Source organism: Oxyura jamaicensis, chromosome 2 (assembly GCF_011077185.1).
Source record: "Oxyura jamaicensis isolate SHBP4307 breed ruddy duck chromosome 2, BPBGC_Ojam_1.0, whole genome shotgun sequence".
In the NCBI taxonomy this organism is placed as follows: Eukaryota; Metazoa; Chordata; class Aves; order Anseriformes; family Anatidae; genus Oxyura; species Oxyura jamaicensis.
In genome coordinates, this window is record NC_048894.1 from 108,183,854 (window position 1) to 108,205,400 (window position 21,547).

The following is a 21,547-nucleotide window of genomic DNA, read 5'->3' on the forward strand; positions in this document are numbered from 1 at the left end:
TCTTCACTTGTGCACCATGTGGAAGAGGAAGAATACTAACCTAGACAGAACAAAAGGAAAAGAGCAGATGTTGTCCAAGTATCTGTGGAAAGAAGAAGTAGCCAAGAGTCAAAGGTGGGACTCATAGAACCACAGCTCATAGCCTAGGCTGTTGAATACCAACGAAAATGATGAAGATGTTAGTGGTTTCACAGCAGACTGAAGAGTTGTGGACAAAAACATCAATGCAATCCTTACATAAATGTATAGGGAAATAAGGATAAAGGCAAGAGAAGTTCATACATCTTTCAAGTAGGTGCAGGTAACAGTGGGAAGGTGCAAAGGATGGGAATACACACTTTAAAGAGAGAGACTCATGTTGCTGGAACTATTTAATCTGCTAGAGGAGTTTAAGAATTATACAGCTAGCTAACAAGTTGAGGGAGGTGATTCTCCCCCTCTACTCCGCTCTTTTGAGACCCAACCTGGAGTACTGTGTTCAGCTCTGGGTCCCCAGCACAAGAAGGACATGGACCTGTAGGAGTGAAGCCAGAGGAGGGCCACAAGGAATATCAGAGGGCTGGAGCACCTCTCCTAGGTAGAGAGACTGAGACAGCTGGGGTTGTTCAGCCTGGAGAAGAGAAGACTCCGTGGTGACCTCATTTCGGCCTTTCAGCACCTAAAGGGGGCCTCCAAGAAAGCTGAGGAGGGACTCTTTTATTAGGGAGTGTAGTGATTGGACACAGAGTAAAGGTTTTAAACTAAAAAAGGGTAGGTTTAGATTAGATATTATGCAGAAATTCTTCACTCAGAGGGTGGTGAGGCACTGGCACAGGTTGCCCAGAGAAGCTGTGGATGCCCCATCCCTGGAGGTGTTCAAGGCTGGGCTGGATGGGGCTTTGGGCAACCTGGTCTACTGGTTGGAGTCCCTGCCCATGGCAGGTGGGGTGGAATGAGGTGGTCTTTAGGGTCCCTTCCACTCCAAACTTTTCTATGATTTTATGATACTGTCTGTATGTGGAGCATAAAGTATTCTGAATAAGCAATTCACTGTGATACACAAAGTGTCCAGCATCTGGAAGATGAAGCTAAATAAATTCAGATGCCACAAAAATTTGTGTGTTCAACAATGAGTATAATTAGCCATTGGGAGAACCCAGAACTAAAGAAAAGATACTCTCCCCTCTAAAATATATTTTCTGTTTCAAGCATGAATTAGTTTAGGGAAGTTCATTGTCCTGCATTATTCCTGTGGTCAAAAAAGCTCATTGCAATGATCACTTTGTGCTTCAGTAGCCTTTAAATCTATTAATTGTGTATCATCATTAATAAGGGGACAATAAGGATACAACAAACTGCTAAACAAGCAATTAACTGAGCAGCCTTCCATTCAATATAATGATAAAAATGCAAGTAGGTGATAGCACTGAAAAAAGTAACAACAGTAAAAGACAGTAACTGAGGCATCATTTATTTTAATCACAGCTGTAATTCCTTAATGAAGACACAGTTTGCAAAAGTGTCATTAAGTGTGGCTTCAAACTATGATAAGTTCTCATGGTGATAATCCTTTTTGATTATTGTAAATGATTCCTGTGGTGGACAATAGGTGTGCGACAGCTACAGCACTAGTTAAAATTGCAGAAATGACAAGTTCTGAGAGTGTACCCTAATACCACAGACACACTGAGAAAGCTGGGCTCACAGTATCAAAAACTATAGCCACTCTGGCATGCACATTTGCAGATGCTCTTCTTGAAATAATTTAAATTTTCATTTCCAAGTCAGGGACTCTCAGCACTTTCTGAAAACTTACCCTTATTAGGAACTGTTGGCTATCTTGGAATTGACAGTGAGCTAGAATTTCTTTAATTTTTTCACTGTAGTTATTTAAAAGTTGTCTCATATTTGTAACTGAAAGCACATTAGAACTATAATATGGTCTTTATATTTGCAGGAGTCTTTAGAATTAAATATTCAAATAAAGATACAGCTCCTGAAAGAAGGGGAATAATGATTATTTTTGCCTCTTTTCTTTTCATATTCTAGCACCCTCTATGCCACCATATGAACTCGAAACACCTTTGAATCAAACTGACAGCACTGTGACAGTCTTGCTGAAACCTGCACAGAGCAGAGGCGCTCCTGTCAGGTACTGGGGGAAAAATCTTTATAAAATTAAAACCAAATTGATTAATTTCTTGAACATGTATTCTGGGGATTGTCTACACAGCAATCAGTGTCTAAATTCATGTCTGTATTAGCTCTAATTAAATTAAATAACTGAAGAAAATGAAAGTGCTTTGATGTTGAGTGTTCGTGTATTGTTTAAAGGATTTGATCCAGATGCAAGTGGCTTGTTCTTTGAAGATAAGGAACAAAGCCATAGTTCTGTTGTGTGGGTGGCTTCTTTAAGGTAATTGCTTACTGCAGTGTTATAAGTTCAAGGGCATATCACATTTTCTATGCTGAGCTACTGTCTGTAATACTCTCTCTTCTTGTTTACTTCACAGATTTAAGATAATCAGCTCTTAGTAAGTTAGCCAATTTAAAAAATATGTACTGTAACATTCATAAAGTATTTACTTTTAATTGACCGTGAAAGCAGAAGTAGGGGACAAAAAAAAAAAAAAAAAGGAAAACCAGTAGCTTAGGTTCTTTAGTGTTATGTAGTGTCTGCTAATGAATTTCCCATTTGCAGTGGTATATTTCACAGCTTTACACCTATTGTAGTAAAAGATGCCTGCTTTTCAGTGAAGAAAACAGAGGATTCGATTATTTTGAATGATAACAAATAATGAGCTCAATACTCTGAAGAGAAGAAAATACAAATGAGCAAAATACATTTTTTTCAGAGGTTTAAGATGCTTTTCCTTTTCGTGGAGCCTCATGAAACTGAGACTTCATGGAGCCTCAATAATGGTCAATCCTTTTGTTACTATTGGGAAACATTTCCAGCTATAGTGAATGAGTATCAGTTATTTCCATCTTGCTGCTGAGGTTTTGGTAATTTCTGTTAGCCTGGGAAATACAGGTCTGTTATAGTCATATATACATAAGTTAACATTTTGGAGGCATTTCATCAGAATATTCCATTTTATTTTATTTTTTTGTATTTTGCAATATTCATCATTGCATTATATATTACATGTTTGTATGGATGAATGTATGTATGTCTGAATTTAGTGAATTGTCATACTGTTGGTCATTCAGCTTTTTAAAGGAAAACATAACACTTTCAGGAGGTCTGAACAAGCTGAGAAAAAAAAAAAAAGCAATTAAAGCAGATGTAGTGAAGCTGTTTGATTTAGCAAACTGGATTATAAACAGAATGATTTGATATTTGTCTTCCTTTATCTCCTAAAGTGTGGTATAGTCTTTCTGCATTCAGGCATCTGGATCAAAATAATACTGTTTGGAATCATTTTTAAACACAAACATCTATGACCATAAATAAAAAACAGTTTCATTCCTTCAAACTGCATCGTGAACTAAAGATGATTGACTCCTATAGCAGTAGTGACACATCAGAAGCTTCACTGACAACAGAAAGAAGCTAGTTAGGAGATTAAAGTACACCAAATAAGGGGATGAGCGGTTAAGAAAATAAGAAGAGGGGCTTAAAGTAACATGAAGATTTAGAATTGACAGAAATGGATGAACACAGCAGCAAATTCACTGAGGTCCTTTGCAACAGGTCTTAAATGAAAGCTGACTGCAAATTCTTAATGTAAATACTTCGTGAAACAGAGACTGAAAATTAAAGTAAGAATTTCTCAATACTTTTAACATTTTATTGTGCATTAGACTCTCAAGTATATTGTCATTGCATAGCTTGCAGAACACATTCTGCATATGGATATTATCATTTTAATCTATATTCATCGGGTGTTAAAAGTTTAGTCATACTTCATTTATGCACATCACTAAGAATGTTGCCTTGTGTATTGATTCTGCTACAAGCACCAGCTTGGTTAATGCAGGTTTTTGAAACTGCACTAAACTTGCAGTGTAAATGATTGTTGTTGTTTTATTGATCAGCACGTCAGCCATGTCACATAAAATTCTTTAATTCCTGAGATGGATAAGGAGTGCACAAATTCTGCCATTCAAGGCAATGAAGCTAATACCTGAGGTCACTCAGTATTCCAGCTTTTTTTTTTTTTTCTTTTCCTGAGATTAAATTCTTTTTCTCTAATCAAATATGAAAAATTCTGATATTCCCTACCTTATTTAGAATCCTCTCACAACCACCACAACATAAAAGGAGAGAAAGGGCAATGCTGCTTGTTTAAACGTTGCTTCAAAAAACAGACTTTATAGAAATGTTCAGGAAGCTCTGTTTACAATGATAAAGTACACATTAATCATGAAGGCCAAATGGCATTCCAGGTTGTTTTAGAATTTGTAAGACTGGACATGATTAAAATCTATTTTGTCAGAGTTTTAATACAACAAATACTGCTTGCTTTGTCTTCAATTTCAGGTTTTACGGCAGTTGCTGTGTTTATTTCAAGGAGATTATTTTGGAATTATGTATGTTTAAAGCAGTAGTGCATTCAGTAATGATGAATATATGTATTTACTTAACAGTTGGCTAAGCTATTCTGATTTCTAGAATGATTTTAATTTGCAAGGCTTTTTTTTTAATTTAATATAAAGTCTCATTGGAAATCACGTAATATATGTGTAGTTGTGGATTTTTTTTCCAAAGATACATGCATGTAAGAGTCAGTGAAGTTCTAAATCATTTGCATAAAAAGTATACAACTGTGAATATTTTTATATAAGGGCTATTCAACATATGTTGAGGTACTCACGCTTTCATGGCAATATCATTTCTACCTTTCACTTCTCCACTGCAAATTAGCATAAAGTTTGAAAGATCCTGTGGCCAGATCTTCTGCAGGTCCATAGATTGGTCAGTTTCAGTTACTTCAACTAACGAATGCTAATTTATTGCAAAGATATGGCTCATACACAGGAATGAAAAATGTAATGCTCAATGACTGCATGCATTTAGTGTTATTTATGTATTCATCTATGTTAGAAAGAGCTTTAGATTATTTGCTGCATTCCATTATAAAAGGTTCTTGTGACCTTCTCTGGAAAAGTTTTCCTGCAAGCTTTTAGCATCAGCGGCAGAAGCAAGTCTTCTTTGTCACATAAATTTCCATTCAGTCTTGCCACGATAAAGGTTGAGTGTTTCCACGTCTTTTATCTGACTAGCATAATCAGCAAAATGCTGTCACCATACCACCCTCCTCCTGCTATTCCGAGCCACATCCTTAAAAAGCCATAAATGTCAATATCCCAAAGATTTTGTCCCAGATAATACTGGAAACACCTGGTGATAGCAAGCCCTCTGGGAACGGTACACTGGGGGAAGGAGCAAGAGGGATAAGAGACAAGGAAAGACCATCCGGGCTCTGCTCTGCCTTCTGGCCTTTGGTGAGTTTGTAGATAGCACTTGACCTTTCTCATCTTACAATGCAGAGCTTCTGTGAGCAGGATTTGCCCCGTAAAACTCTTCCAATCAATTAATGTCCCATTTAGGCACCTTTTTACTCTTATAGACACCACAAACAGCTGGGACCTTCCTCTTCCAGCCAGAAGTAAGAGAAGTAGCCAAACAGAGCTAATCGTATCAGCTAACCACATCCTCCATGCCATACTTGGCATTTTGGGTGCCTGAGTATTTTTTGCACCGCCTGGGGTCAGTCTAGAGAAACCATCCACAGATAAACTGAAACATGTGAGTTGGGAGTGTGCTAAGGTGAAGGCAGTCTTTTTATTTTTAATTCCTCCCCTTTATCATCGGTGTGCCCAACTTCTTCAGCACATAGATTGGGTGACCTAAAAAAGGAACAGCTCCTACTGGGAAAATGAGTCAAACATCTCTTTATTTGAAGTGCTTGATTTTGAAACTTAACTTACCTTTAATCTCTCTTCCTGAAGAAGTAATTTATATTATATTTCAGCCCAAAAGGCTATATTAAGTTATTAGGTATTTTGAAGTGCAGCTGAAAACGACCTTAGAAATTTCAAACTACGTGTTATCTAAAGCGATAAGCACTCCCTTCTACTACTTAGTTGGGTAAACATTTCATGGCATGCTCAAATTGTCTGAATTCCACAGAGATTAGAGCAATTAGAACAATTTCGTATTGGCCTAAGCGAGACCTTTAAAGGCACCCCATAAATACTAGGTTCATTGTCATAGCTGGAATTAAGGCCTTCTCTATATAGTCCCAGGGGTAGGAACAGCATGGTTCATCTTAAGATTCCTAGAGTAAAGAAACCTCTGTCAGTTCGAGCCCAGGTAGCATGTCATTCTGTATGTGGCTTAGCCATTTCAGCACCACTCGTCGTATAATGGCTCTTCGCTGAATGACACGGGAGACCTAATTCCTACCCACTGGCTGGCAGTAAGAAGTAAATTAAACTGAGATTGTCACCTTGGAAATGCAAAGACTCCTTTGTAACACGGAAGTTCCCCACTAGAACCACTGTGCGCTGCACATGAAGCAGAGGTCACCGTTGCTCTCACCCCTGCCACACACATTGCAGGGAAGAATGACATCTTAGGGCCTCATCTCTTTCTTTCAGCATCACCAGTGCTAGGAGTATCAGCCAGATAGGTGTTTGGCCACCCCCTCTACTTGGTCGCTGTGTCTGCTCACTTTCTCATAGGATGACAGCAGGAGTTTGCAGTCCTTGTGCCATGTCAGTTAGGACATGCGATACAACTGAGACACGTCCATCTGAAGAAACTAGATCATCTGAAGCCTGGGAGACAGCCTTTTAGAAACCTTTCTTGGGGAAACAAATCTGACAGCCAGCCTTCTAGAGAAGCCACTAACTTCCCTTATCTGTGGAGCATGTGGTCTTCACAAGAGTAGCCGCCTGGTCAGCAAATCAGCAGATCAAATGGTTTCACTGGCAATCGAGAAAGCCAGCAAGCTTTGCGTGCTTGTTAGTGTTCATAAGCTAGCAAGCTGGGCTGTTCGGAGACCAGTGACAGATATCATTAGAACTCAGTAAGCAGGGCTTCCAGCAGCTTGAATGCAAATGTTTCAGGGTATTTTCCATAGCCTTGAAGAGACCGTGGGGCACTGACGTTATTTTGAGTACATGGCAGCCACAGAGCTGGGCCTCAAAGGTGCAAGCCGCTTTTCAGAGAAGAGGTTCTGCAGTCTGACTTTCTCTGTCGCATGGTAGAAGAGCAGGATCCCATGCATGTATTGCGGAGGCAGACATCAATATTATTATAAATTCAGGATAAGTGAATAAATGAGCTTTGAAATAGGAGAATGCTGATTTACGCAATGAGAGACATGTTAGCACTCTGTGTGGACAAAAACATGGCAACCGCAAGTGCAAATGAAAGCATTACAAAACCTGTATTTTTAGCTCTGATCTCTCACAATTCCTACTTACCGTGTTATGTAATACTAGCGTGTTATTGTAATTTCCTTCAATTCCCAGTGACATGACAAGGGTTATAATGCAGTAATGAGAAAAAAAGAAAACCTCATGTAGACACAGCTGAGGAGAGAAATATCAAAAGTATACAGTAATGGGAAATATTTGGAAAGCTTCCCAATAACCCAAAAAGTGAACTTTGGCCTTTCAAGAGCTCACTGATAAAACAGCCTAGATGATGTTTGGTGAGTTTATGATAAATAAATAGTTATGTTGAAATAACGTTACTTACTATACATGTTCAAAGAGCATTAGTAACTCACTAGTGTTCTGAAATGTCATGTCCAAAATACAGCCTTTTGAAATACTGTGAGACCACAAGGCCTAAAGAGCATGAAGGGAAATTACTGTCTGTTCTTTTATTTGCTTGTCACAAGCATCCTTTCTATAGTTTAAGGGTCTGTAAACATAAAGAGTTGAGTTGTGTGCTGTAGGGTCAGCACCTGCCTGCAAACTGTATTTCCAAATCATAGTTTTACAACCTGTAAGGCAGCCAGTAAACTTTTTTTGAGGATGTCTGTGATACAGCAGGGATGAGGTTTTATTGATGCCCATAATTGTCACTTCTTTATAGCAACAAGTATAATTATTTACAGCAGAAGGGTCAATTTCAGTTTCATTGAGGGAACAGTACAATAATTGCTTATGCTGTAAAAATGCTGTAATTCTTTTTTGTTATGCAGTAGAACTTGTCCTTGGATTTTTACCGTGACTTGAGTTAGAATTTATGGTACGTGTTGCCTGGGCATGAGCAGTGCAGTTTCACATGTCCTGCTGACTTATTCAGAAATTTCCATGGCCCTTTTACTGTGATGTCTCACAGTCCCAGGGTAAATGGAGCATTGATTCCTGTGTCAGTGAGAACCCAGCACAACACTATCTGTCATTTAGCAATGCGATTAATAGAAATTTATCTATTATAAATAAACCACGCTAGCTGGAGCAATTCCAGAACAAAAGAGAGAATAGATTATCGTGTTTCTTGAAAGAGATTATTTTTCTGTTTCATAACTCACCAATACTTTCTCAAGGGCTTGGATATAAATTGACATCTGAAAAATTTGCAGCACTGTTATGATGCTCTGCTTTTTTTTAAATTTGTATTATGATTCCTTCCTTCTACATGCTGGCCTTAAGTAGGATGCAGTGCAGTGGAGATGATACATTTGCCTAATTCCTAATTACAGTCTTCTCTATGTTGCTCACCTCTTGCTCTGATAGCATGCCAATCTAGTTCAGTGATGCTCTTCTCCACTAACATCTTGTGGACAATAGGATTTTCCAGTCTCCCTGGTGAAGACTGAAGTGCCATAGCAGTTCAACTTGTGAATAATAACCTCTTGGAACTCATACCATTTTTGCTAGCTCTGGAATGCCAACTTCAGTCAGAATTGTTAAAACATGTTTTTATTGAATCTACTTACTAAAATGAATGGCTCAGTCTCTGAGTGCACACAGACCATTGTCATTTTTTCCACAGCCACTTTCCAAGGAACATCTCCTCAGACCTCCAAGGGCCATATTTAGCCTTATGAAGTTCAGACTTCAGGTCAGCATATTTACTTGTGAATTTTGGATGCCCTGTACCATTTTCTAGTATTAAGGCCAGCTGGCTGAAAACAGTCCATGTTCAGCTCCCAGGCAGAAGGACCATCTACAGACTGCCAGTTGGGAAGGGGCCCTGATCCATATCCAGAAATTTTGGTGAGAGTGAGTGATAACTGGCGGATGCCAAAGCCCTGCTGTAAGCCATTCAAACCATTTAACAGGGAGGGTGGTGTACCATTGGTCTACTTAATATCCTATTATGCATATAGCATACGTGGATTGTAGGCAGCTCAGTCCTGGCAAGTCAGTGAGCCTGTTCTCAGCCATTCCTATGTTCTCAGTAAACCAGTAGAGACCTCTAAGTAGGAGCACAAAGCTCCCACTATCCAAAGCAAAAGACCTGAAATCCTGTTCCTTTCTCCCAGGACATTTAATATGTTTTATTTTAGGTGGTCACTGAATAAAAACAGAAATAATTGACAAAATAAGGAGAGTCTCCATTTGATCAGACAAATTCCTTCATGAATGCTCTCTTTCTGCTTCTCTGATTCTTACACTGCTGTTTGCATGCAGGCCAACCTTAGTAGGAGGACACAGTAACACAATCTGGGTGGTTGGAAGCTGGGAGTGGTATGCTGAAAGGCTCTCCGTTTGAACACAGTATTGAACCCTGGTCACTAGAGTTTTTGCAAACCCTGCTCAGACCATTGGGTTATTGTGGAAAGAGCAGGCATGACTGCCACACATCTCTGCAGAGAGACTTTAGAGATTTGTATCTTAAGCAGATGTAGACCTATGCTATAAAGCCCTGAAAAAAGAGTGCCTTTTAGGTATTTAAATGTAAGCATCTACTTCTGGCTGAGCTTAGGCAATTCTTCTTTTACGGTCACATTGATCACCTGGAAGAGACTGCATGAGAGGTAGAATCCTACCTTCATCTCTCTGAGTATCACTCTTGAGTATTTGAGAGACATGTTTCTCTTTATCAATGAGGGTGTAGGAGACTCAGGTGCATTTCCTGGGCACTTCCCTTGAAAGAGGAAAGTGTTTAGTTTTAAAACCAGTCTGAAGAATTTAGGGACCATAATGAAAGAGTGATGAGTATCACTGGAAGTTACTGCATTGCATGGTTTAAAAAGTGCACTCAGTTTATACATACCTGAGTTCCAACACAGAACAACCAGAGCACTCCTTGAAAACACAGGAAAGAGGTACTGTTGTCCTGTACTTACTGAAGTATGCCAGGGATTTGTTTTCATTTTACTGCGTGCTGTAGAAGGATTGAAGAGGAAGCAAATGAAATGTGTGCATTTCCATGAGTGATTGTTGAACTGGATTATGTGGGGATGTACTTTCTGGAGACATTTCAAAGTCACTTTTCAAAGGTAGGCATCACAGTAGCCCAGTGCTGAGTGACCCATTCAGAATTCCTATAACACTGTGGTTAGGAATTGTCAGACACATATAACCCGTTGATGTCCTGGAAGCTTTCATTGTTGACAGTCTGTGCATTATGCATGTGCCATCTTCCTATATCCATATGTCAGCATGAAATAACATTTTACAACTTAACACTTTATCATTTAGCTACAGGTATATTTTCATGGTCATTTGAATCTCACCAGTGTTTTTGCTCTTGAGTGCCAGATTCTGTAGTGAGAGATCCCAGGTAAAAAGTGTAGAATCACTTTTAACGATTGTTCACCTATTTGACAAAATAAGCACTCGAGTCAGTCTTGAAAGTCATATTGGAAGTTGCTTGGTCCCTCTAAATATTGAAGCCTTGGCAGTGTTGCACATCAATCTTCCTCTCCTTTAGCCATGTAATATGCTTTGCATTTTTCATAGTTCCTGGTATTCAGTAGTTTTTCTCTCATGGAATTTAAATTAACAATATATTTTTAAGTGGCTCACAAGAGCTCTAAACCAGTGGCCATGTTGTAAGTACATATTCATTGTGCTGTATTGTGAAGTGTTGAATTAACGATGGAGAGGTGACCAATAACATTCTGCACGTTCTGTTCATAAGTATCAAATATAAATGTAACACATTGAAAACCATTTGCCAGTAAAAGCAGATCCTACAGCGCTGGAATGGAATGATGTACAGAAAGTACTGAATAGCCTTCTGGATTAACCTACCACAAGTAAGATGAAATGCAATGTTTTACATTTACAAGCTAATAACAAGGATACTTGCTGTAGGATGGAGGATTATTTTTGGAAATAACAGTGGAGAAGAAAATGTGTATTGATGGCCTGTGGTATGACTGTGAGTCATCAAAACATGGCATGGCTGTGGAATAGTCAAATAGACTGCACACAGCAGGTAGGGTTTCCAGCAAAGGTGACAATCTATAAATGACATTATAGAAGACACTGGCAGGACTTTATGTGAACTGCTGTGCACAGCTCTGATATACCGAGAAATACTAATTTATATACTAGCACCACAGCAGCAGAGTGTTATGGCATGAATGATCACAGGACTGGTAAGCATGTTTGTGGAGGGACTCTGAGAGCTAGACTTGTTTTAGCCAGCCAGATAAGATGAAAAGAAGATATGGTTGTTTTCAAAAAAAAAAAAAAACATCAGAGCAATAAACTTCAGAGAGGAAAAAGAACAATTTCAGTTAAGAGAGCACCTAAACAAACATGTAAATGAATCAAATTTAAAGCTTCTACTTAGTGGTGAACTGAAGCTCTGGAACAGGTAGATATAAATGTCAGGAAGGTGGTGCTAAATAACTTTACAGAAATGATTAAGTGATGCAGTATTTTGTGACAGATGGTCACGTGGCACTGTAGTTCCCAAATTCCTTTTTGAGTTTTCTGTATATGTCAACCCCCAATAGGGCACAAGCTTTGTCAAGAGGGTCACACATACCAGAGCTGTCTTCGTCAGGGAGCCAGAAGTCATTTTTGTTTTTAATATCATTTAGGTTACAACACAGAATTAACCTGTACTATATAAATGCTTTTTCTATAGATTCTGTTACACGGGTACATCTTTATACTTCAGTTGACCTTAGGTTTTTTCCTTCTGGTACTATTTTTTATGAGGAAGTTCATATGAGCCTTTTATTCATTAGCAAACACTAAATGACCGCATTAAAAAAGATTCTGTTAATAATAGACAGCGTGGGAGGAGTACTGTGGTTTACAGGACAAAGTAGTTTGGGGGACTTCCTAACAGTTAGTATAAATAAAATTTGATTGAACCATTCTGTCTGCACTAAAACATTTAGATCATGCATTCCATACAAACAAGTGAATGCTTTTATATAATGTTAAGTAATATTAAAGGAGACAAAAGACTAATGAGGAAATGCTACCTGGAAAGAGGAAGAAAAACTATAGGTGTTCTTAGAGTGAAACGCTGCCATTTCCCACACTGGATGCTGAAAGATTATTCATTTTCCTGAACATCAACATGAGGACTTTCTTTCTGTTACACTGTTCATGTAAGCAGGGAAGAAAACCAGTGGCATTTGCAGCAAGCATCATGACTCTAAAGCATTGCTAAGTAAAAGCTAATCTGTTCAACTGGATTACATTAAATGACATAAAGAAACATTAGAGTCACTTACTCAGCTGTACAACTGAAAGCAGCAACTGTTTAGTCAGGAGCAGTATAAATGCCTCAGCCTAAAACAGGCTCAGAGAGTGGTAGGCTGGATGTCTAAGGCATTATAAAAATGTTGAATTTGGGGAGAAATTGCCGTGGGGAAATAAGATGAGGGCCAATGATTTAACTGTGTTCTCACATCTAGAGCTGAAGCTGTTTTCCGGATTGGTCTCATGGGGTAGTTAGAAGCACAAGACCTGAATCTGATCTGTATTTAACATCTGTTCTAATCCTAAACTGTGCAGAATCTTTTATCTATGGCCAAATTTCCTGTGGGAAGAGCCATAGAGTATCATGCTGCCAGGGTTTCTATGCCACCTAATCCTTCCAGAATCATTCCCAGTGCAGGGAGGAGGAGGAGTTACACCTTCACTCACAGAAGAGAAGGTCAGACTTGTATTTATCCACACAAGTACTGAGAAACCGGGGACAATGCTACAAAAACTGACTGGTTTTCTGTACCTGCCTGCATCATTCTGCACTGCTGATCAGAGTGCCCTGCCGAGCCTTTTTGTGAAGAAGAAAGGACAAAAAGGAACACAGAAAGTAATCTCCATTTCCAAATTGCTGGACTAGGACCCACTGCATTAAAGTTATGAAAAGAGATGATAACACTGAGAGATGAGAATTTTGTTGTGGTTATTTTTGCTATGGTCCTGCTCTCCCACAGCAGAGTTGGCAGCAGTAAATGTATCTGCTATGCCTCGGGTTGCCTAAGTGATAACACTGGTCTTTTCAGTTGCAACTGAAGCGCAAGTATGTGCTGCTTACCACTGAGTCTCCCATGAAAGCATAGCATCTGGTAGAAGGAGAGAATGGACAAATGAGACAACATCTTAAAACAGTGCAGCAGAGCTGTTTGAACTAGTCTCTCAGTGCTCCATGTTGTATCCCCTGGTTGAATAGATGAAAAACTTTATATCCTCTGCGAGTGCTTTAATGAGCAGTAAACAGTTTTCAAGCTTTGAATAAAAAAAACTGTTGAAATTGGCTTGTGTATTCATTTAGCTGTCTCAGCAAATATTTTTTTCTGTGCTGCACATAAGCCAGCAGGTTGCAAAGCATCCTTGAAGCATTCTCCCTCTACTTTAAAACCACTCTTTTTAATACATTTATTTTCTTTATTCCTCAGCCCAATTCAATAGTAGATTTCCAGTGAACAATGCTTTGTGGAATATAGAATAATCTTACTGTTTTAGCTTTAACTTTGTATCATAAATCCATTAGCTCATCTTCTGTTCTAAATATTAATTCTTCATTTCTGTGTAATATCCAAACTCCTTCATCAATTCGCATGTGTGTTTATTTTGCATTCGTAAATAAGAGCTATGCAGCTCCATACAGTTAGACACGTGAATGTTGTTACATTTCAGTGTTTGCAGGAGATCATGGTTTATTGGAAAATATTGAAGTAGATTATTGCTTACTAGTAACACATTTTTCTTAGCAGAAATTATTTTTGAATTATAAACCCCTAAATATATTGCAGTAGATATACAGATCTTTATGCTGTGATTTTACATGTATAAACCACACGTTTGTTTTTCTTACATTTTTCAAACTGCTCATCCCTAGGAATTTGAAGAGAGCAGAGTGAAAAACACTGGATGCAGCATCTTACATAATAAACACAAATTGGGAGATGGATACAGGAGAATGAGCAATATTGTATATTACCATTTATGCATGGGTTTAGAAATGAGGAAATCTTCCTATTCTTTAAGATTTAATGACTTAATTTCTCTTATTATTATTCTCTTGCTTTATCTTTGTGCAACTATTGATTACTTTAGGGGCTATTCAGGAAAAAAGTGTGGTTTGCAAATGGCCCTGGACTTCGGGTTGGACCCAATGATCTTTCGAGGTCCCTTCCAACCCCTACAGTTCTGTGATTCTGTGATTCTTTGAAAGTAGAGTTGACTTGAGTAGGCTTTTGCATGAAGACTGACTCTTCTGTTACTCCATTCCTTTTAATTCCAGTACAGTGCATTGTCATACTGCATCCAGTGACTCGGAACATTGTAGAATGATAAGAACATAGTATAGTATTTCCTAAAATGTTCCTTGAATCCAAATATTCAGTCAAAAGAATGTAACACATTCATCCCATGTAGATTTAAAGAACTAGCATTGTCCCTGATAAATGGAAGTCTTCTCTCCTGTTGTGTTAGGAATCCAAGTGAACTGATAATAGAATCGTTGCATCACACAAAATATCCCAAGTTGGAAGGGACCCACAAGGACCATCAAGTCCAACCCTTGGCTTCACACAGGACCACCTGAAAAACAGACCATGACTGAAGCATTGTCCAAACACTTCTTGAACTCCGGCAGCTCGGTGCCATGACCACTGCCCTGGGGAGCTTGTCCCAGTGCCGGACCACCCTCTGGTTGCAGAACCTTTCCCTAACACCCAGCCTGACCCTCCCCTGTCCCAGCTCCATGCCGTTCCCTCGGGTCCTGTCGCTGTCCCCAGAGAGCAGAGCTCAGCGCCTGCCCCTCCGGTCCCCTCGTGAGGGAGCTGCAGGCCGCCATGAGGCCTCCGCTCAGCCTGCTCTGCTCGGGGCTGAGCAAACCAAGGGACTTCAGCCGCTCCTTGTGCATCTTCCCCCCTGACCAACCCTTCACCATCTTTGTACCCCCCCCCTTTGGACATTCTCTAAGTTTTATGTCCTTATACTGGGTCACCCAAAACTGCACACAGTGCTTGAGGTGAGGCCACACCAGCACAGAGCAGAGTGGGACAGTCCCTTCCCTCGCCCAGCTAGCAATGCCAAGCCTGATGCACCCCAGGACATGGTTGGCCCTCCTGGCTGCCAGGGCACACTGCTGGCCCGTGTTCAACTTGTTGTCAGCCAAAACCCCCAGATCCCTTTCTGTGGGGCTGCTCTCCAGGCCCTCATCCCCCAGTACAGCCAGGGTTGCCCTGTCCCAAGTGCAGAACCCAGCACTTGCTCTTGTTGAACCTGGTGCAGTTGGTGATTGCCCAGCTCCTTCCAACTTAGTATCATTTAGACCTTGCTAGATCTATTCTCTGTCTAGTTTTTGAAGGCTAGGGCACAGCATTGTATCAAATTATTCAGTAATAGTAACTAGATTTTTTCTTCTTTTCATCCTGTCTTATGTAGCAGGAACAAACCAGGTAGAGTCTGATGGTTCACAAATCATCAGTGGCTTTGCTGGAGCTGAAGGTGTGTTGTAATGAATTTTTCCATACTAGTCAGAAGCGGACCTACAATTTGCAAGCTGTAGTGAGCTTTGCTTGACCATTAGAGAGTCAGGCATACAGTCAGGCATACACTTTCAGAAATGCTACTACTGATTTTGATAAGATGGGCTGCATGATGTCTCAGGTAGCTGCATATAGGTTTGCCTGTGTTCAGACTCCTAGAATTTCATTTGTTTCTTCCTGGTTGATCTATACTTTAATAGCATTGTGCATTAATATTTTACTTCTCCATGACAGATTGAAAAGAAAGGATCAGTCAGCTATGCCATGGGTTTCAGTTTTAAATATTTCTTTTAGATCCCTTCCAACTTCATTCTTTTTTAAACTAAATGATTTTAGACAGTTTCGCTTTTTAAATTTCTTTTAATCTGTGACAAGACTTTACTTTTTATTCCATGCTTTCCAGTTGTTTTATAAATTGGCCTTGGCAACCTGAAAACTGGTTAAATGGTGTAATATTGGTTTATAAAAGCTTCTTGCTTGCTGTATACCAAGATATTCTTCTCTCCTAGTATTTATGAACTTATCATTTTCCTTTGTTCTTTAAAAAAAAATAAAAGCAAAGAACATAAAGCTGATTAAGAAGCTTTGAAATGGTTGTTGGATTGTTGCAAGTATCATAAATGTAAATTCATTGAAAATATGTTTTCTGGCTTGGTACCAAAATATATTGTCTTAGTTTCAGAATTCATTGAAACAGAGAACACTGTTAAAAAGTTAAGCCTTCAAGGATTCAATTCTTCAGACAGTGAAAATCTTATTTTATGATATAATGGCACATTTTAGCTTGCAATAATAAATAAGATTGCTCAGTTCTTATGATTCACTACTAAACACAGGATCTCAAGGTCATATGATTTGATTTGGAGTAACTTTGGCTCACAGTTGTGCTTCTTTACAATCAGATCACATTCTGTTAGATCTTTGGTAATTCATCTGAAGTCATTCAGGTAAATTGAATGGATGAACAGAAACATATTTATTAATAAGTGTTAAAATAACTTATATTCCACTGCCAGTGTTTTTGTAAAAAAATCTTGGCTTTCTAAGAGGGTAGAACCACATCTGCAAAAGCTTGGTGCTGAGAAACAGCTAATCTGACTGAATTGAAGACATCTAGAATCGACTGCTAGTTATTACCTATTTTTGTACCATATAAAGTGATACGTTTGTACCGTGTGCATGATATCTAACCTTTAATTATAATTGCTGTGTCCTTCTACCTGTTACAAATTTCTAATTACTAAATTGCAGTGACATCAAAGAAAAAAAATGCTCAGATAAAGAAATACTTAAATTAGTTAAGACCAAAAAAAAAATCAGCAGAAAAAATCTTTAATCCTGACCTAATTTACCTGAAATTCTGTCCCTGATGTGAAGATTAATAACAGGTGGCCTTTTAGGGAGCGCTCAGCTTGAGTCTAATGTTCTAGTTGTTCTTTTATTATCCCAACCCTCTATAACGAAAGGATTTTTTTCACCCTGCCCTTTGTTCACAATATGGGACTGTAATTGAGTTCATATTTCTCACCCAACCTTTCAGCTGTAATTAATATTTTATTATATCAGATTTTATCACTAAATAGCCTAGCAGCAGGGTATTGAGCCACACACGCTCTCACACACGCGTACACACACAAAAGCGATAGTGACTTATTGATGCCAAGCAAGTTCCTTGTAATGAGTTACGGTTGAGAGAATAAAAAATACATTCATCGTACCCAGCTAATATTCCAAAGCAATTTAGGACTGATCTTATCTTGACCAAACCAGGACAATGAGAATTAAAGTTACAAGAATGAAATATTCAACAGTGTGCATCTATTTATTATATCAAACATGGCATCTAACAAAAATTGTCTGTGCAAGACCAGCTATTATCTGTTTTCATTATTGTTTTTTATGAACAAGAGCAGTTTAGGCTATATGCTTTTTGCACTAAGAGTTACATGATGTTCTCAGAGGTTTGCTAAGCAGGAACACCTCCACAGCATGACAGATGTAAAACTGAGCATTTAAGTTGCTATGCTACTTGTTCTTTAAAGCGGAATAAGCCAAAATGCATTCTACATACTGAGATTTTTTTTTTTATTCACTTGTTACTTTAAACTATTCTGATAGAAGGAAGTTGTTTTTAATACAAGTTTTGAAAGGTGGAGGCAGTCTTATCATATAAACAGCTGTAAACCAGTTTGGAGAAAATGTTTCCTGAAACTAAGTAACTTCGATGATGGGGCATTTTCATTATAAAAGCCTTCCACATAATGTGGGACTAATGGATGTTTTTATTCCTGACAGGATTTCACAGCAACTTTCCTCCCCTTTGCCTCTCCCCCCCATCTCTCCCTCCTTCCTTCTGTATCCCTCCCTTTCCCCCATCTCCCTCTTCCCTCCCTGCTTCAAATAGGTGATTGCTGCAAAAAATACTCAAATCAAGATAGAGTTCACTAGCAGGCCACTATAGAAGAAACTCTCTACTTTAAATGTTTTGTTTTGTTTTGTTTTGTTTTTTAATTCTTTGATATCAGCAAAAGTAACATCTTGAAATGTATCTCTGCAACACCTTTAAAAAAATAAAATGTTAGTGCACAGTGAAGTAACTCAGATCCTGACTTCTTCCCTGAGGGAGAGCTCTGTTGTAGCAAAGAAAAGCAGCTAAGGCTCTTCAGACAGTAGGAGAGCGATGACTCTGGCTCTGGTTACTGAAAACAAAAGTCTTATACCTGTAGAAAGAGTGGCCTAGAAGATAACTGCACTGAGGCATGATGCAGATGAGACCTAGGTTTGATTTCTGGTTCAGGTATGGACATTCTGTGTAGCTTTCTGCAAATCAATGTATCATGCTCTCTCCATTCCTATCTGTAGAATGAAAATAAATTGAAGTAATATTTTCTGCTTTAAAGGAAATGTGAGGAAAAATATCCATGTATGGTTGTGAACAACTCTGCAACTGTGGGAAGTGCCATACGTAGTAAGCAGCTGTATGAACAGGTTATTGTCTGGAGAAAGTTATTTCTTTTCTGGGGCATCTCTTTCATGATGTCCACCACAAGATCTCAGAATAGTGGCTTTGTGGAATTTTTTGTGGTATTATTATCCTCACAATTCCTGCCTGGTTTTCATTCTTTTATAGCCATGTTGTGAGCAGACTGCACAGGCAGAAGGAGGCGTCCCCATTTTATTCTGCTCTGCAGTGAAGTCAGTCTCAAAGCCCTGGAGAATCCAAAGCCGTAGGTTAGTTCAGTTTAGACCAGCATCATTTAAGTTAGTGCTGCTGCTGCTTAGGCTTTAAATTAAGAGCATAAAGCCTTGTGGAGTGAGATCAATAGTATCTGGTGTCTAAAGGGACTGAGCCCTTATGCTGAGTAGGAATAAAACCTGTTCACTAGTCAGATGAATGAAGGAAGCACTTATTGGCTTGTGTGTGCTATATATTCTTACCCAAGGTAAGAATTGAACTGAGTTAAGTTTACGCCAAAGAAAACAAGGCATATGTGTGGTACTGTTCACGAGTCTGGCTATGCCTTCCCTCCTTGTTAATATTGGACCTCTAGGAAATTTTCAAGCACATTCGACACCTTATAAATGTTGCATAGGTAGTAAGTTTCAACCACATTTTGGGATCTCTCCATACAGAGGAAAGACCCAGATTAGTATCCATGCTGGAAGTTAGGCTCTGTTATGGCATGAATTTATGAGTTCATTTCATTTTGTCCATCAGTTGAGAGCTGCAAATACCAACAAGCCCATATGTAGCCCAGAAACAGCCACAGCATGTGTTGCCTCTATTCCAGACAATATTTGGGACATACTAAAAGGAGCTGAGCATATTGAGGGTGGGATCTGGGTATCACAGACGCTGTGTGGAACATAGACAGGATTACGGCATGTTCTTGGGTAAGCGTTCTGAACTTCTCACTGTACAACTCACAGTGTCTTAGTCTATTTATAAGACTCCTAAGACTCTTCAGTTTTCAAGTGGCATTTAAGGAATGCGGTACTGGATCAATGTAAATGGAATGTTGTTGTCCCATATACATAAAGGAGGCCACAGCAGAGACATTTTATATAGCCGAAAATAAACTGGTGACATATCTATTAGAAGGCTTATCGCCTTGTGTATATCAGAGCTATTTATGGGAGAAGACAAATATCAGTAGGTAGAACAGTTCAAAAAATAGTCAGTAGGTCATCATGAACATAAAGAGATCTAGTAGCAGCCATTCTTGGTTAAACAATTCCCCCCCCCAAATCTTACAAGAGTATACGATATGACTTCATAACGTAATTATGAAATCAAACCCCTTTTACAAACATATTGCATGTGATTGATAAAGAGTAGCTGCATGCAGCTTGTTACAAAATGCTTTGTTTAAAACATACCTTAGGTTGGCTTCGTATTTGTTTTAACTTCCTCCTTCTACTTTCTCTTTCATTTCTTATTTTTCAAAGGTGATGGTACATCTCAACCTATTTTCAGTATATTCCCAGTTCTTCTTTTTTCTTTTCTTCTTTCTCTACATTCCCGTGCAGAGCCATATGTAGTCTTTTGTATTCTTACATCTCAGTATTTTCCTGGTTTTGTTTCCTCAGTTTTCTTCCTCTTTTCACGTGCACAGCTACCTACCTGCAAGCTAAAACTATTTCAATGTGTCCTCACAACCTCTTCATTCTAAACATTTATTTTCCAAAAAATAGCGATAAATACACCTCCTGTTGCCTTCCTTAGCTTGTCACTTGCAGTCTGTATTTAGTAGCTAGATCTCATTGATACAGTATGGAGCACGTTAGGGGAGATCTACGATCAGAGATGTCTTTTCCTCATCCAGCAAATACACCATTAATGCCTGAGAGGATTTATGAATACAGAGCCAAATGCTCTCTTCTCTTGTGTTACACCTGTAGAAAATTACTTTGCAGTCATGTGAAATAGTCCCTTTATAAGTAGGTTTAATTTTATTGTCATTTTGCACTCACTTCATCCTGTTCCGGACTACATAATATGTACAAAATCTGTATATTTTCCTGACATTTGGGAGTTTGAAGAATAAGAAGCCTTACTTGAATCCATATTAAATATGGAGAGTGCAAGTCACAGAGAGGATGTAAGTGGTTCAGAAAAAGTGAGATGTTTCTGATCATCCTTTTTCTTGAGGCCTGCAGTGGTTTAAAACATTCTTTTTAAGCAGAAGAAATAAGAAGGAGAAAAAAATATATATAAAACTTCTCAGTGACAAAGGGGGGAATAGGCTTATCTTTGTAAGGAAAAAATATGGGTAGAATTATGTGGTTATTTCTAAGTATGGAGAGTTACCAATACTTTGTCCCTCATCAAATTGACCATATCAGTATATAGTAGTAGTCAGCCACTTGGAGAGTAGGGGTAGGAAAACTATTTTGGGATTAAGGAATTCCAGGTGCAGAAATGTATGTAGCAGTTGCGGAGACATAGTTGGATCCATGTCACCCTGTTCTTCCTAATTCTAATATACAGTCTCTTAAGCTTGTGTAGCACTGTGGTAGTATCACTTCCAAGTCAGTCCTAATCGAACACTAGCATTTAAATAAGCAAACATAATTAATCACAGAGCTCTTAACCAGGGAAAAAAGACAGGAAGGAAGGAAGGAAGGAAGGAAAGGAAAGGAAAGGAAAGGAAAGGAAAGGAAAGGAAAGGAAA

At 38.8% G+C, this 21,547-nt stretch overlaps 1 protein-coding gene across 11 annotated transcripts in view; it reads left to right on the forward strand.

The window, feature by feature from the left end:
- Nucleotides 1–21,547, forward strand: part of PTPRM (protein tyrosine phosphatase receptor type M) — a 480,584-nt gene that overhangs the window by 267,913 nt on the left and 191,124 nt on the right. For all 11 annotated transcript variants that reach the window (XM_035316805.1, XM_035316797.1, XM_035316798.1 and 8 more), the window contains exon 11: nucleotides 2,029–2,131. In XM_035316805.1, coding sequence (XP_035172696.1) covers nucleotides 2,029–2,131 — 103 coding nt within the window. The remainder of the gene's footprint in view (nucleotides 1–2,028; nucleotides 2,132–21,547) is intronic.